The sequence below is a fragment of the Cololabis saira genome, chromosome 2, assembly GCF_033807715.1.
Source record: "Cololabis saira isolate AMF1-May2022 chromosome 2, fColSai1.1, whole genome shotgun sequence".
In the NCBI taxonomy this organism is placed as follows: domain Eukaryota; kingdom Metazoa; phylum Chordata; class Actinopteri; order Beloniformes; family Belonidae; genus Cololabis; species Cololabis saira.
Genome location: NC_084588.1, coordinates 38,673,919 through 38,691,705, shown reverse-complemented (window position 1 = coordinate 38,691,705; position 17,787 = coordinate 38,673,919). Strand labels below are relative to the sequence as shown.

Here is a 17,787-nt window from a genome sequence, read left to right as displayed (position 1 = left end):
TTCTGCGGAGCTGAGATCCACGCCCCGCCCATTTTCATCTCGACTGCGAATCGGGAAGGAGGGGGAAGTGACGTATGCCGTAAAGCAGTCAAAGTCGTAACGATTTGTAGTTTTTTAGTGTGGCAGGGTTCCTACCATGCTCCTCAAAGTAACATAGTGCCAGTGAAGGCGATACTGACCCCCTCAGACCATGACAGAGGTGTCATTAAACCTGTTGGAAGTTGATGTACCATCACAATGACTCTGGAAATATGATATTAAGGTGGAAAAGTTACGTAGTGTCGCTTTAAGTTAGACAGTACATAAAAAAACGAATGATCGAAATACAAGTTGGGGGTTTCTTTTAATTCCAATCGCTACGACCGCAGTGTATTTTTAAAAATAAAAGCAAGTGCACCCATTTTTTACATGTTTTTTCTTCTCTTCTTTTTTCTGCTGGCCGTTTGCAAACTGCAAAAAATGCGCATTACCGTCACCTGGTGGCCGGTGGCGCTATTTTTCAGACAAAGGTTCCTGTCTGACGTTACAGTGTAGTGGAAACACGCCGGCTGAAGGGACCGAGGAGACCATAGACATACGTAGACGCCCCACCGAGTGTTTTTGCCCGCTGCTGCGATACGTCAACGTCGCCGCCATATTGGATGTGGCAAGACTGCGCTGTAAAGTAACAAGTAAATGACCTATTTTCATAAAGCGCCTTTCTACAAAGAAATTTACGTTTTACGTCTCATTTATTCATTCACACACGCACTAATATACTTGGGAAACAGTTAGGCACCAAATATAATATATTACATTTTTCTCAGATGGCAAAAATAAGAACTTTATGGATCCCACATACTGTAGGAGTAATTCATGTTATATCAGCTATAGAGAACAAGGTAGTGCCGAAAAACAATATCCCCCCTCACAAAAATAAGAAAAATAGAGAAACATATTTTCTCATCAACAAAACAAATTTAAAATTTTTCAAATAACAAATTAACACATTTGAACCATTTTTCAGACAATAAAATAACTAAAAAGATCTGAAAAATGGTTCAAATATGTTATTTTGTTACTTGAAAAATTTAAAATATGTTTATGTAAAATGTGCTTTGTTGATGAGAAAATATGTTTCTCTATTTTTGTTATTTTTGTGATGGGGGGATATATATTGTTTTTCAGCACTACCTTGTTCTCTATAGCTGATATAACATGAATTACTCCTATGTGGGATCAATAAAGTTCTTATTTTTGCCATCTGAGAAAATTAAATATATTATATTTGGTGCCTAACTGTTTCCCAAGTATATTAGTGCGTGTGTGAATGAATAAATGAGACGTAAAATGTAAATTTCTTTGTAGAAAGGCGCTTTATGAAAATAAGTCCATTTACTTGTATTAGTTTACAGCGCAGTCTTGCCACATCCAATATGGCAGCGACGTTGACGTACGGCTCAGCGCTCGATGGGGTGTCTACGTATATCTATGGAGGAGACGGGTGGCGCTGTAAAGGCCTCTGTCCGCTAGATTTACCCTGAACTCCTACTAGTGGAAACGCACCTAATGGCACCACAAAATTACGGATAAATCCACCACTTAATTTTTTCAGGCGTGTCAACACTTGAAGCCAAACGTGCATTAATTTTCTCATACCTTGAATACATGAAAGTAAAGAAAAAAACGGCTACCTTTACTAACCCTAGAATCGATGGTATATTTTTATTATGAAAAAAGAAAAATAACATAAATCAGCACTTTCATGATTTACTTCTTGTTGCAGTATATCATATGTTTCAATATAATGGGGCATTTTATCACAAAAGCAGAAAACAAACTTCTCCAGAGGTAAGCAAACATGGAAAGAGGGAGTTTCGATAACAACAACATATGTAGGTACAGATGTTCACACAAGAAAAGATTCAATTAATCATTAAGTCACATGTCACTGCCTCAGCTAAACAAGGTCCAATGTATCTGAGCCAGAACCACTATGTGTTCTCATGCGTGGCCATATAAGTGACTGTGTGTGCGTCCCTGTTTGTGTGTGTCATGGCTGATTGCTCTTGACTTCATTAATCTCTGCAGTGTGGTTATGATTAGCTCTCTGAGGCATGCCAGAGGACATCTGACACAGTCACTCACACACTCACTGTCAGGACTGGCCACCTCTCCAGCCTGTCTCTTTCATGGTCCAGCCAATTAGCTGTGTGCAAAGACAAATACACTTGCTCCTGTGGTGACAGGAGAAACGTGTGTGTATAAGCATACAAAAGATTTTTTTATATATTTCACTTTAAAGTTAAAGAGCTTCTGCATGTTTAGAATTTAATCATGGTCCTGGCAAAGCTACATCCATACCAGTCTGTTTGTCCTGTGGTGCTATTTCGTAATGAAACTGATGCACATGTGCACTTGCATTTCAGCTCGGTATCAAATAAATCACATCATATAATATCACTGTAGCATACATACATTACAAATAAAGAACTTAAGGTCATAGCTCTCTCTTACCTTGAAGAACTCACATTATTACAACAAAACACTTTGCTCTCAGACTGCAGGCTTACTTGTGCTTCCTAGAGTTTCCAAAAGTAAAATGGAAGGCAGAATCCTTTCTTGTGGGAACAGCTGTCAGTTATGGGTTTTGGACTCTTTATCTTTAGGATTGGGTTTTAGACTTTGCTTTTGTGTCAAGCTTATAGTTTGGGCTTGCTCAGGAACCCTGAACCATTGCTTTAGTCATGCTGCTATGGGCCTAGACTGCTGATTGACCTTCCATGATATACTGGATTTGTTTCCTCAAATTGTTCTCTTTATTCTTTTTATATGTATTTATCATTATTATTGCAATTAACATTGTTCTCTTTTGCATCTCATAGTGTTATCTAAAGTGTTGCGCTTATGAATTCTTGCCAAACATGTCAATCTTAAAAAAGAGAGAGTCAGAGAAAGAGATGTACAAGGTGTTGTTGGATTTCTAAGCTAAATTAACAATTAACAAAGTCTTGCAAACTTTATTCTGAAATACTTTTAATATTTAGTTGCTTGATGTCCTGAAAGTCATTTTAAAGCTGCAGCTGGGAACTTGTAAATGGAAATGTAAATGCATACAATGTTAATGCCCCTCCCAAACTTTCTCCAGAACTGTGTCCCTTGCCTTCGCCTTCCTGTCCACGAGTGTGCTGTGAAGTTACTACATAAACCAGAGAACAGATACCTGAGGATAAATCAGTAATCAAACAAATGGACGTTAATACGTTTTATCTGACTAAACTGTATCTGGATGTATTGTGACATATTGTTACTTTTGTTACTTAAGACTTAGTCACTTACATGACATGGCTGCCAGGGCCAGCGAGCTTGCCTGATACTTGTAAAAAGACACCGTGTTTGTTTATTTTGATATTGCAATCAAATTACTTTGCTGGAGAAAACCTTACCAAAATATACAAATAATTCCAATCAATGTTGAAGAAATTAATGCAAGCGAACTGAGTTTCTCAGTACACTAAAAATAACCTTACCTTTAGCTTAGTCCACGGTCTTGGTTTTTTACAATGCGCTAGCATTACTTCACACTTTATGGTAAGTGGTCTGGTCTTGGTCTGCTCCAAAATGCCAGATATAAACCAGAGACAACCAAAAATTAGATGATTACCTGTCAAGAAGAAAAACAGCTAATTCTGCATCCATCTCTCTGCCGCTTAAACGCCACACCAGTATACAGTTTTACTTCAGATATGGTCAGTTTCTTTCTTTTTGCCTTGCTTATCTGCAACGGTTTTCTTCTGTTTGCTTTGCTTAAATGTGTCAGCAATAACTTCCAAGGAAGGAATCGCTAACTTCGCCTGCGGTGTTTGTTTGTCTGCCTTTCAATAAACTTTTTACAACGGCTTTACATCTAGTTTTCCTCAAGCGGTAGCGTGCAAATGTTTACATGAAGCACGGTGCTGGAAGGGGTGAGGGGTTGTCTGGACAGTGTGCAGATCTCTGTGATTGACATTTGACCCTGCAACCGGCCCAGCGGAAACTTGTAGACTGCAGTGCGAGCTGCAGGTGGTGCCAAATCAGCGGATTTGTTTCTCAAATTACCGAGTTATATAACATTATCATAAAACAGTAATAATCTCACCAAAAATGAACAGTATGACAGTAACTACATCACAAGGTGGGGGAGGTCTTCCTTGGTTGGACTTTCCCAGAGACTGAAGGTCCAGTTTGCTTTCACGAGGACAACTTCTGGCGAAGCCTCATAATGTCACCAGCCAAGCCAAGAAGAAAAAACAATATAACACCAATATACTGGTACTGTTTTGATATAGGCTACTGTATATCCATCCCATGTCAATTTTAAAGTAAAACTTCCCAGGGAAAGAATGATCATCTTCAATATCTGCACATATACTGCTTTTTATTTTGATAATGTCTAGGAAGAAATGTGTATTTTGTTGTGAGAAAACAACAAACATTGTCCAGCTTTATCAGAGGTACTTTTGTAGACAGCCCAAACGGAGATCTTGGCGTATAATCTTGTGCTGCAGTTTCTCCAGTTGACAATTTTTATGCTCCAGATCCAATTCTGACTCCTACCTGCAAGCAAATGTAGAAGTAGGAGCAGTTATATTCTGTTTAATAATTATTTCTATTTTGCTCAATTTTTTTTTTCAAATCAAGTTGAATGCCTTGACCGTGTAGCCAGAAAACTTGCTGCGAGATGAATCTGTGAGTGTGTGTGTGTGTGTGTGTTAACACAGACAGCGAAATGACAAATTGTGGAAAAGCAAAATGAGAGGAGTAATGATGGAACAATAATGCCACATGTGTTCCATAGCCTGTGCATGTGTGTGTGTGTGTGTGTGTGTGTGTGTGTGTGTGTGTGTGTGCGCGTGTGTGTGTGCGTGTGTGTGTGTGTGTGCGTGTGTGTGTATGTGTGTGTGTGCGTGTATGTGTGCATGGATGTGTGTGTGGTGATGAATCTCTCATTTTGACAGTGGGGCCGGCAGCAGCGAATGTCCTTCTCGGTGGAACACACAAACACACACACACACACACACACACACACACACACACACACACACACACACACACACACACACACACACACACACACACACACACACACACACACACATACACATGCACACATGTACGCACACACACAGCACACACATACAGACACACACACTGAGACACGCGTACACAGATGGGAACGACCACACTAATGGATCACCCCTGTCTGCATGCAATCCACCACAAATAATGATGAACCACCCCTGCATTAAACTATTTTACACAATGCTCAATTCATTACTCCCCCGCCCTCTCTCTTTCTGGATATATGTGAGATAATAAAGGAATGATATTTCTCCTTTACCAGCAGAATCTTAGTTTTTATCCATTAGTATGACATTAGGAATGGGGAAGGTGGAAGGTAGGGGGTGGGATTGAGAAGGAACTACAGATGGCTCTAAATTGGTTTCAAAGCATCACCACTGTAAAAAGTAACAGTACATTTATAAATACTAGAATGTATGTTGTGAAATTGTTTAAAACTGTACAGTACCGTGTCTGAAAGTACTGTAACAACTGAAACACATTCCTCAGTTCTTAATGAAATGTCTGTGGCATGCTTTGGTTAAGACACATGAGAGGCCCTTTTTAATCACATCTTTTATTCACAGTTCAGAGCAGCTTGTTTTAGGGGGTCAAGTCAGCATCTTAAATCCATTCCAGCCCTCTCTTCTACACTGTTTCCCTCTATTACTTTGTGCTTTTCCACTTAATGGATACAGCAGGATCAGTAAATGCTAAACTTTGTAGCGATAATGATGGAAAAAGTAAATTTACTCTGATCTGAGTATGTGACATCACAAAACTCTTCAAATCTGAACTGTTCACTTCATGAAATCTCAACGTTTTTGAGCTGGTAATGACTTCAGACAACCAAACATGTGATTTTAATCGCATGCACAAAAAACAACTACAAATATATGACATTAAATTATGACATAAGTTTTAGTGAAACAGTGGTTTGTTTGTTATTTTCTAAGTCAACAACAATGTATACATTTATGTATATGAAAAAAGCAGCAACATTTTGTAGATCATAAGTCGTAGTTTTTCCTTAAATCTGTGTCAAACTGTTAAAAAGTATACATAGAAGAAAGAAACACAATGATTAGTTAACAGCATGAATAAACACCCTTTTCTTCTAAAGTAAATTCCCCTCTTTCACTTTGTTCTCTGTGACAGAGAAAAGAGGAAAGAGTCATTATGGATTTCAATTAAGTGATCCCTGGGCAGAGAGGGATGCGTCAGAGCAGGGGAATTAATGTTGTGCGGACAGATGTTTAATAATAATGGCCGAACTGTCCCTGCTGAGAAACACACATTTCATCCGCTGCACCCAACTGTGGCCGTGGGTACACACATGCATGGACAGACACGCTGAAAAAGCACACAGGCCAGCTTCACATAAGCAGGCACTTTTGTGTAATCAGTCATACAGTGTTACATCCAATAATGATTCAAACACACACGCTGTGCAGAGCAGTGTGTGACAGAATTACACACATTCCCACTCACCCACAGAAACTAGTAGCGCCACTGGTGAATGTGTGTGTCTTCATGACCAGTGCTGGCCGCAGCGCATATGGCACTTATTTAGGAACAATGGACATGGAAAATGACTGGCTGGATGAGCTACTCGCTGTGAGAGGTGACTGGAGCCATGTTAAATGACATGCCCCGTATGGAGAGATGGAGTAAGACAAGGAAAGAGTGGGTATTTGCGAATAATTGAGGATAAGGACTTATTGCCTCACTGGGCAAACGAAATGCTATGGCCAAGAACCCAAAAAGGATGTGAAAATGATGTGTGATATGTTTGATATGAATAAGATTTTAGAATGGTGCCGCTCAAGTGCCATCTTGTACGGCTTTGTTTCTTCCGTACTTTCTTTTTCTTGATTCTTTTCTATGATTGTTCTAACGATGAGGCGACAAGCATAGGTACTAGTAGTGGTTGTTAAAAGATTTCGCATTCCTGGACATGTGAGTATGAAGGAGCACCTCTGCAACCCAGATGTTGCATTGTTAGATGCAAATTTCCATCAATGCTGTCCACTGAGAGGGTTCGCCTATTTGCCAATGCACCCATGTGTTACGGTTTGGTATTTTAAGGACCCAAGTGCAGGGGAGAGAGGGAGGCCGGAGGCAGGAGTTCTCAACAAAAAGGGTTTAATCCACAAAAAGGCAAAACATAAGGCGCTGCAGAGCAGGATAAACAAAAACCAGGAACAGGGAAAAACCGACGAGGAGACATGGAGGGAAGAACCAGTACGGACCGACAGGGAACCAAGGAATGACAAGACAAGATATACTGAGGGGATAACGAGACAAGACGAGACACAGGTGTGGACACAATCAGGGCAGATGGGACACAGGCGGGGCAAGACAGAACTGAAAGTTACAAACACTGGGGGGGAAGTGTCAAACCCTGACAGTACCCCCCCCTCAAGGGACAGATCCCAGATGTCCCCAGAGTCCTAACCCAGGGTGGGCGGAGGGGGCCTGGAGGAGGGCCCAGGCCACACACGGCCAAAGTTCCGGGGGCCGACCTCGGGACCGGGCAGACCAGCGAGACCGCTCGGGGGGGCGTCCCCGAGGCCTAGGCCTTGGTCTTGGCGGGGGGCGTGACGGGGATTCTTGGCGTGGCTTGGGGACTTGACAGGGCTCGGGAACCTGACGGGGCTCGGGGACTTGACAGGGCTCGGGAACCTGACGGGGCTCGGGAACCTGACGGGGCTCGGGAACCTGACGGGGCTCTGGGACCGCCTCAGGAACCGAGGGCTGCGGGACCGCCTCAGGAACCGAGGGCTGCGGGACCGCCTCAGGATCCGGAGTCGGGGCTGACAGGAGGCGGGGAACCGGAACAGGGGCTGACAGGAGGCGGGGAACCGGAACAGGGGCTGACAGGAGGCGGGGAACCGGAACAGGGGCTGACAGGAGGCGGGGAACCGGAACAGGAGCAGACAGGATGCGGGGAACCGGAACAGGAGCAGACAGGATGCAGGGAACCGGAACAGGAGCAGACAGGATGCGGGGAACCGGAACAGGAGCAGACAGGATGCGGGGAACCGGAACAGGAGCAGACAGGATGCGGGGAACCGGAACAGGAGCAGACAGGATGCGGGGAACCGGAACAGGAGCAGACAGGATGCGGGGAACCGGAACAGGAGCAGACAGGATGCGGGGAACCGGAACAGGAGCAGACAGGATGCGGGGAACCGGAACAGGAGCAGACAGGATGCGGGGAACCGGAACAGGAGCAGACAGGATGCGGGGAACCGGAACAGGAGCAGACAGGATGCGGGGAACCGGAACAGGAGCAGACAGGATGCGGGGCGTCGGGGGGCAGAGGATCCCCGGAGCTGCCCGAGTGGGGACCCGGGTCCGTGGCGCTGGCTGCGGGGGTACCCGGGTCCGAGGTGCCGGCTGCGGGGGTACCCGGGTCCGAAGTGCCGGCTGCGGGGGTACCCGGGTCCGAGGTGCCGGCTGCGGGGGTACCCGGGTCCGGGGCGCTGGCCCCCCCTCAAGGGACAGATCCCAGATGTCCCCACAGTCCACATCCAGGGCGGGCTGGGGGGGAACACGGGTCCTCGGAGCTGGCTGAGGGGGGGCACGGGTCCTAGGAGCTGGCTGAGGGGGGGCACGGGTCCTCGGAGCTGGCTGAGGGGGGGCACGGGTCCTCGGAGCTGGCTGAGGGGGGGCACGGGTCCTCGGAGCTGGAGCAGGAACAGGGGTCGATGCGTCCAGGACCACCGCTAGAGCAGGAACAGGGAGCGATGCGTCCAGGACCACCGCTAGAGCAGGAACAGGGAGCGATGCGTCCAGGACCACCGCTAGAGCAGGAACAGGGAGCGATGCGTCCAGGACCACCGCTGGAGCAGGAACAGGGGGCGATGCATCCAGGACCACCGCTGGAGCAGGAACCGGGGGCGATGCATCCAGGACCACCGCTGGAGCAGGAACAGGGGGCGATGCGTCCAGGACCACCGCTGGAGCAGGAACAGGGGGCGATGCGTCCAGGACCACCGCTGGAGCAGGAACAGGGGGCGATGCGTCCAGGACCACCGCTGGAGCAGGAACAGGGGGCGATTCGTCCAGGACCACCGCTGGAGCAGGAACAGGCTGGGGCTGGCGCTGGCGCCGTCGCTTCCCCTGGGGCTGAGAACCCCCGGGCCCGCCTCGAGCCTGGCAGGTTCCCAGAAAGGGGTCCCCATTTTTCTCTGCCTCTCGGCGGGAGAACTCAAAAAGAGTAATATACTCTCCCGCTGGGTCCATGTTGGTCGGTCCGTTCTGTTACGGTTTGGTATTTTAAGGACCCAAGTGCAGGGGAGAGAGGGAGGCCGGAGGCAGGAGTTCTCAACAAAAAGGGTTTAATCCACAAAAAGGCAAAACATAAGGCGCTGCAGAGCAGGATAAACAAAAACCAGGAACAGGGAAAAACCGACGAGGAGACATGGAGGGAAGAACCAGTACGGACCGACAGGGAACCAAGGAATGACAAGACAAGATATACTGAGGGGATAACGAGACAAGACGAGACACAGGTGTGGACACAATCAGGGCAGATGGGACACAGGCGGGGCAAGACAGAACTGAAAGTTACAAACACTGGGGGGGAAGTGTCAAACCCTGACACCATGATGATCTTGTGATTTCAATCACGCCTCCTATCTAACAATTTCTCTCCTCACGTTTATTTTATTCCAACTCATGTACGTTCTTCTGTATAGTCCTTAGTACACTGCGAAAACAAAATTTCCATTTAGAACTACCAAAGTATTATTTAATTCAGGTAACTTCAGTTCAGCTCGATTCAATTCAAAAGCATCAAACGTGACAATAGCAGGGCCGCCCGCTTCTTCAGGTTGAAGAAGTGGATTGTTAGACAGAGTGTAAACATTGTGTCTTTATTTATGAAATGTTATCTCTCTCCTTTTTGTGTCACTCTCACATATACATTCCTGGTGACACCTAATCAGTGCTGTGGCTGGACAAATAGCTTCCAGCTGTCCGTTGCCAGTCCTGTCAAAAAGAACACTTTCCTAGAAATCCTTCCCCAACCCCCCCGTATGTTGTTCATTATTGTCACAACAAGTCTCCAGTAATTACTAGGGTGGCCGCTTTCGATGGATGGGTCTAGCAACCATGGGTTCGACCCTGCAGCCATAACTCTACTTAGGACGGCTGCCTACTGCTCTTCACCACAGCGGTGGCCCTCAGACAGCAAATTGGCCTCAGAGAAAGACAGAGAGACGGAAAAAGATCTTCAAACAAGCTCACTCCCAGGCTCACAACGAAGCATGCGTGCCGGTACAAAGACATGACAGAGCATGGAGGCAGACACATACTCATTCACTTTCACTGTTTGTCGTTTCCCTGTCTCCAAGGAGTAATCTATAAAGCAGACACAGCCTGACCAACGGCCAGTCAGATATCTTTCCTTGCACAGATACAAAATTGCACGCACAAACACACACACACGTTCACCCTGCTGAGGTGATAATTTTGACAGGAGAATATGACTGAAGAGGAGTGGAGTGAAGATGAGGAAAATAAGGAAGGAAGAGTAGGGAGACATAAACTGATAACTGTATGATGAAGGGTGATAACGTCAGGAAAAGAGGGAAATAGATGAAGGGATGGATGGCAGAGTTGAGGCAGCTGGTAGATCAATACCCACATCCACAATCTGCATCCAGATAGCAGGTATTTCAAAAATGTATTTTCCAGATTTTCACTTCCTTTTCCATTAATTTTACTTCGTTTTTTCCCTTTGGTGGCTGTAATGAATTAATAAACAGTTTTTTGGGTGAAACTTTGGTTCAGTCACACATCAGTGGTATTTTTGGTCAGGCCTGTATAAGTATAATTGATATTGGTAATTAAAAATAAGGCCTTTTCTGCAATAAGAAATAGTTTGTCAAAGAAGCTATTATGACCTCTGACTTTGTGTTTAACCATATTCATACCTATATGTAGGAAAATGTATGGGTATGTAGTGGCCACTCATGAGCAGGACACTGTTTAACTGTTTAGGTTAGAATTCACAAGAATCTAGCTGTTAATAATGATGACGATGTGTTTTCTGTTAGTGTTCTGTTACCGTTGGTAAAGGTCAGTTAAAAACGAGAGACTGGATTAAACAACACAAGTTTTTTCTTCCTCCACAAAAAGCGTTTCTCTGCTTTTTTGTTCCCAAACTCCTACAGGTAGCCTAATCCTTTTTTCGTTTACAATCATCTAGTAAGAAGATGTTAAAAAATGTTGGGATTACTAATCAGCAAGATGTTAAGTTTCTATGTTTTTACTATTTGCTATTGACTTTGCCCTTTTAGACAAGGCAAGGCAAGGCAAGTTTATTTATATAGCACAATTCAACACCAGGTAATTCAAAGTGCTTTACATCAACATTAAAAGCAGCAAGACACAATTAAACAGTAAATAACAAATAACATGAAATAAAATGATAAGAAAAGAGGAAAAGCACAAGTTGTTAAAAAGCAAGGACAGTAGAGTACAGCAGGTACGTATTTAATTAAACAGTAATGTTTTTAGGCCTGATTTAAGGAGCTGACAGTTTGAGCAGACCTGAGGTCTACAGGAAGTTTGTTCCACCTCGTGTTTGATATGAGGTGTGTATAACATAAACCTTACAGTTTAGAATATTTTAAAGGGAATAAACATAAGTAAAATAGTTTAATCGGTTTTTCCCACACGATATACAGTTGTTTAAATAAAATACCCTTTTCCTATTACAGTGAACGCATCTCCCTGCTTGTACGCGCTGTGTTGTCAAGACAACAATAAACTGTTGGCCGTGAGGACATGGAGGAGCTGCTGAAAAGTAAAGTTGAGGAGTTTAAAAAAGAGTACTTCTACAGACACAGGTGTGTATTTTATATTTATGTGTGGGTTATGGGTTGTAAATGTATCATTGTTAACTTTCAAAAGATCGCTCAGCAGGCGAGCGGTGTCGCGTTTAAAGCCTGAATTATGGTTCTGCGTTAAATCGACGCAGAGCCTACGCCGTAGACTACAACGTATATTATGTGTAACGCGGAACCATAAATCAGCCTTAACGCGTAAAAGTTATTTTATCGGATTTTCTGGTGGTGCTGGAATAAATAAACCTTTCCATTAATATAACTGCGATATTAATTACCTTACCAGCAAACATAGGTTGCTTTTTTCCAAATAATTTATTTAGAGTGTTTTCACGTGATGCAAAACGACAACAAGAGTGCATGCTTTTCTATCCCTTCCATTATGATAAGCTATTATTGTTCTAGTCGAGGAGTGTGTGTGCAACAGTGACAAAACAAAATGAAAGGAAACGTAATGTTGTCCCGTGTCTTTCAATATCAGTAATCTGGATGCGTCTTTGTTTCTTAGCCAGGCAGAGGAGAACAGACAGCGAGAGACCGAGGCCGCCATCCGAATACAGAGCTGGTTCCGAGGCAGCAGGGTGCGAGCCTACCTCAGGTATATAGCCTAATAATAATAATAAGGTATATAATAGTGACTACCTCAGGTATAGTGACCTGGCTGCACCAGAGCCGGATTAACTACCTCAGGTAGGCCTATAGTGACTAGTCCAGGGGTCGGCAACCCAAAATGTTGAAAGAGCCATACACAAAAAACAAATATGTCTGGAGCCGTAAAAAATGAAAAGTCTTGTAGGCCTATAAGCCTTAGAATGAAGGCAACACATGCTGCATGTATCTATATTAGTTAGTATAACTGGGGGAAGATTTTTTTTTGATTATGCACTTCGAGAAAAAAGTTGAAATGTCGAGAAAAAAGTCTAAATGACGAGGAAAAAAGTCGAAATATCGAGGTTAATGTTGAAGTACAATCTCGAGAAAAAAGTCCAAATTTTGAGAAAAAAGTAAAAATTTCGAGAAAAAAGTCGAAATGTCGAGAAAAAAGTAAAAATTTCGAGAAAAAAGTCAAATGTCGAGATTAAAAAGGAAAGGCAAAAGGAAGAAAAAAAGGAAAAAAGAAAAAAAGAGAAAAAAGGAAAAAAAAAAGAAAAAAGAAGAAGTAAAAAAGGAAGAAAAAGGTCAAACATTTTTGAAAAAGCTCCAGGGAGCCACTAGGGCGGCGCTAAAGAGCCGCATGCGGCTCTAGAGCCGCGGGTTGCTGACCCCTGGACTAGGCTGTACCAGACCCGGATTAACTCAGTGTGGTTCCCCAGGATGGCCACTCTTGAAGTGCCCCCCTCCTCACACATTTTACGGTAAAAAAAGGGAAATTTACTACGGTTATAAAGACCATAGATTTACATGTACGTATTGCTGAAGTACATGCTCAACACTCATACTACAAATAAATGTAAGACAAGCAATCAACTAAGAGTAACACCACAGATAGACAAGAGTCTACAAACGCCATACTACACTGATGCTCCAATCAGAATGCAACTCACATGCCAATGTAAGACCACATGTTAACTATCATCATTTCCATCATATATGGCCTGTCTGAGGACTACATGCAAAACTATTACAGCATATGACTAAACAGTCAAACAGGCCTACTGAAGGGAACAGCACACTCACTCAAACACAATTCTTTTTATTTTATTATTATTATTGTTATTCTTTTCATGTATTTTTATTATAGCATCGGTTACTGCTGTACCTGTTTGCTCCTCTTCCAGCAAATATATAGAGAAAATAACAAAATATGACACATATGGTCCAGTTAGTAATTTGATTTGGTGCCCCCTCATTGGCTGGGGCGCTCGCCCGGTTCAGTATATGGATAATCTGGCCTAGGGCTGTACTATTATAAACCCACACATGAAGAGACTTTTGATACTTCCTTTTTAAGAATAGGTTAAAAAGCATACAAATACGGAACATTTTTAAACACAGATTAACATGGATTTTCCTTTGGGGGTGTAAAATATTCAGGCAGTTACTTCCACTGGAAAGCCTGATATTAGCTCACATAATTATCCCACTTCCAGAGCTTTGTAAATGGCCCCAAGCAATAATTGTGGCTTTCACTCTTAGCTCTTTTCACACACAGAGAAATATATGTCTCTGTGCTTCTTCTGATACTGTGACCCCAGCACCATTCTGCAGGGTCAGCAGACAAACTTCCAGACAGTAGGTTAATTCAGATTACTTTAGTTAATTGATCAATGCGTTAAGTGGATAATTAGCAACAATTTTAGCTGCCTAAGTGCAACTCTGGGGTTGTGCGATCCCCACTATAAGCATTGATTTTCTGGGCATATAAATGGCCTTTTGGAAATTGATGGCCTCATTGGAGGCCACGCATCGCAGTGGACTTGCATTTAGAGTATGTTTGAAGATGAATACAAATGTGCACCGCTGACTAAAGGGGTTGAAAAGCTCATCGGACATGATCGAAAAGCCTGGAAGAGCAGGGGGTTCCTTATTTGTGACTTTGTGAAAGCCTTCTTTTAATGTGTTCCTGACCTTTTAATTTAAGTTATTTTACAGCGTTATAATTGTTTGAAGAAAATCCCTCTTTTCTTATTTTATTTCTTTCAGTTTCTTCAGACAGCATCATCTGAAGGAATTGTGTGACTTAACTTTATTTATTTTTCATGCGCATTAAGATGAACATTTATTTTTTTCGTGGCACATCCAAGTTTTTCACATTGAGATGGATAATTTCTCAACACAAACATTCTAGTTAACGATCAAACTGATAAATTCATCATTTATTTCTTCCCATATGTACCTGAATAACTTTTTTCAGTGTTTCATTCATGTCAAGCTACTGAAAAATATCCATCCTATCCTCTCCCCAATATGATTTCATTACAGCCATCTGCACAAAAAGACAATCATTATACAGAAGATATGGCGGGGCTTCACAGCAAGGGCACGTGTCAGACAAATGGTGAAGGTAAGCCAGAGCCTGGAACAGCTATAGATATATTGATTATGTTATGATAGCATGCATTAGAATTCAATTGCCTTATTCCCAAGTCCCTGCCTCTGACCTTAAGAAATATAATTCACTCATTACACATTTGAAAATTAACACTTAGCAAATATGATGCTCTATGATAAGGAATTCCATCTATTCCACGAAAGCATGTGAGAGAGTGTGGTGAGAAACAGAAATAGGGAATGCGTTATGTGCATGATGAATGTGTATGTGTGTGCTTTAGTAAGACAAGGCCCATTTTCAGCATATTGCCTCCAACTGCTTCTTAATTGAACAGATTGTTGATACCGGATCCAATACCCAGTGCTCTCACGTATAATTTTCCCCTGGATTGAGTTTTGTAAACGTATCACAACAAGCTATTTATCATGCCTGTAAATTGACTGTTTGCTAAAGCATAACTGCCAGCCGACATTTGGGAGGCATTCAAGAAAAGGGAAAGGGGGTTTGGGGGTAGGGGGTGTTAAATAAACAATGAAGGATGTGTCACAAGACACATATGGGCTAAAACAAGGCTGTTTGGTCTCATTTGGAAACAGACGAGCGTTAATTCGAATCACTCAAAATTGCCATGGAGCACTATTTTGAATTAGGCCAAAGATATTCCATGCTTCACCTCCTCTCTCTCTCTCTTTCTTCTCCTCACTTGCAGACCTTATCATTTGTAATGTGACTTGCACAAAGTCGCTTCTCAAAACATCAAGCTGAATTTACAACCTCCTTTCAAGTCTTTGTCTTCCTTCCCCTTCCCGTCTTCCTTGTCTTTCCAGTCGTTATTGAGAACGACGTGTTGAAATATGAATCCCTTTCATGGTCGACACTTCAGTTTGCTCCTGAAATGTGCCCCCAGTGGTCGACTGGCACGTTTAGTCTGTGATGGCTTGTTGAGTGTTGTGGTGAATATTCTGTGGCCTTTTGTTAGTCTCTTCTGTGGCAGTGCTGTCATTGATTATGAAATCCAGAGGAGAGCGTTTGGCCGTCATACATCTCCATTAGCGCGCTGCTTGACTACCATAGATTTTCTTGGCCCTTGTCTGCGTTGGTGTATTAAGGGAGTACCGTCCTCCCCTTGATACAAAGTCCCACTAACCACTTTCTCTCTCCCACTCTTCCCTCCATCCCCCTGACTTTTTCTCATTCCTGTCCTCTCTCTGGCTTTCCCTCTGTTTCTGCCCTACACCCCCCCCCCCCCCCCCCCCCTCAACTGTGGACCCTATCTGTGCTGTCTTTGTGCAATGTATTATGTATAAAGAGCTCTTTATCTTTGACGCCTGCTGTGGACAGATCAGAGGACCGACAGACAAGATGTAACACGGTCTTTTCCTTTGTGTTCACAGGCAGCATATTTTATCATGAAGATGAATTTCTACAACGAGATGGCAGTCAGGGTAAATATCACTACAGTGTCTTGTATTAGCAAATACAGCGTCGAGGTGGGGGGACACTCTGTTGCGCTGTATGTGCTATGAATGGGAGGGCCTGTGAATAACAGTGTCTAAACTCTTAGCAAACATCTATCCAAAAGTTGTTTTTTTGCTTCATTTTAAACACATGGAAAAAATATTTACATTCCTGTACCATCAAATGTTGTCACAGTGTTTTCCACGAATATATTAAGCCCAAGTGTATTTTTCAAACTATGTGTGGTTTTTCTGCAGTGTAACATGGTAGCAAACTGAATCAGCTTCTCTCGTTACCTCACCCACAACAACTGCTTCTCCTCTCCATAGAAACACTGTTTGTTGGCCAAATTGGCCATGATGATTCATATTCACATACTATACACTTACACACAATACCATGACGTGATTGAACAAAATCAGGGAATAAATGTTTGGACTCCGATTATTAAAATTAGATTAAGAATGAATACTATTGACCATTTTCTATAGCATATTACATTTTATCAAATGGTCTCTTTATCCGTACTCTTGAACTCATTAATCATAACACTGTGGCTGTGATTGATGTTTTGGCAGTTTTACACAAGGATGTTTCACAGAAACCTTATATTTTTACAGTTCCATGTAGCCTTTACTTTTGGCGAGCATTCTCATGCTGACTAAAACCATTAAAAGGTTTTATAGACCAACAAAAAAAATCCACCAGTGTTTATTGAGGGTGTGTTGCTGCCCAGATGGACAAAGATGGCCATAATATTTTCTTGTTGCTGGGAAAACCTAGAAATCACAGGATTTATGATTTACACTGAACAGAAACCAAAACAGATTAAACTGACCACCCTGTTGTTTCAATAAATGTCCTGTTACAGAAGAGACTTTAGGTTCAGAAGTAGCCTTTGACCCTGCTGCTTAAGTCACAGGGCCCCTTTGTAGAACAAAGCAGATACTTCTGAAGTAAGAGGGGAAATGTATTTATTAACCATTTAAAATAACCTCCATATTCCCATAAAATTACTATTATTTCCTTAATTATTTGAAAAGGTGTGGGGGCTCAGTGATTAAAAGTTCATAAAGTATTAGGTTTATCTCCACATGGGCCCAATGAAGCCAGGCTGACTGTACTCTCCGTGTGACTGGATTATTTTCAGGTGCTCCAATTTCTTCCTACTGCCCTTGACCGAGACTTTGGCCTCAGCACTAGACAGTGTATCTGGGTGCTGAACTGTGAACTTTGCACAGCTCCTAGAGACATATAATGGGGGAAATTTAGAGGCAACATTATGATTGATTACAGACTTTTTACATTTGTTGGTGTACATTCTTAATCATCATCACACTACAGGCCACCGATTGGTCAGGAGGCGGGGGCCGTCAACGTCTAGTCAGGAGGAAATCA

The 17,787-nt window shown here is 42.9% G+C and overlaps 1 protein-coding gene across 1 annotated transcript in view; it reads left to right on the top strand.

Moving 5' to 3' along the window:
• Window positions 1-11,880: 11,880 nt before the first annotated feature.
• spata17 (spermatogenesis associated 17) overlaps window positions 11,881-17,787 on the top strand; it is a 30,481-nt gene continuing 24,574 nt past the window's right edge. Inside the window, exons 1-4 of the mRNA XM_061735064.1 lie at window positions 11,881-11,946; window positions 12,452-12,537; window positions 14,862-14,943; window positions 16,326-16,376. Of these exons, the coding sequence (XP_061591048.1) occupies window positions 11,881-11,946; window positions 12,452-12,537; window positions 14,862-14,943; window positions 16,326-16,376 (285 nt within the window). The remainder of the gene's footprint in view (window positions 11,947-12,451; window positions 12,538-14,861; window positions 14,944-16,325; window positions 16,377-17,787) is intronic.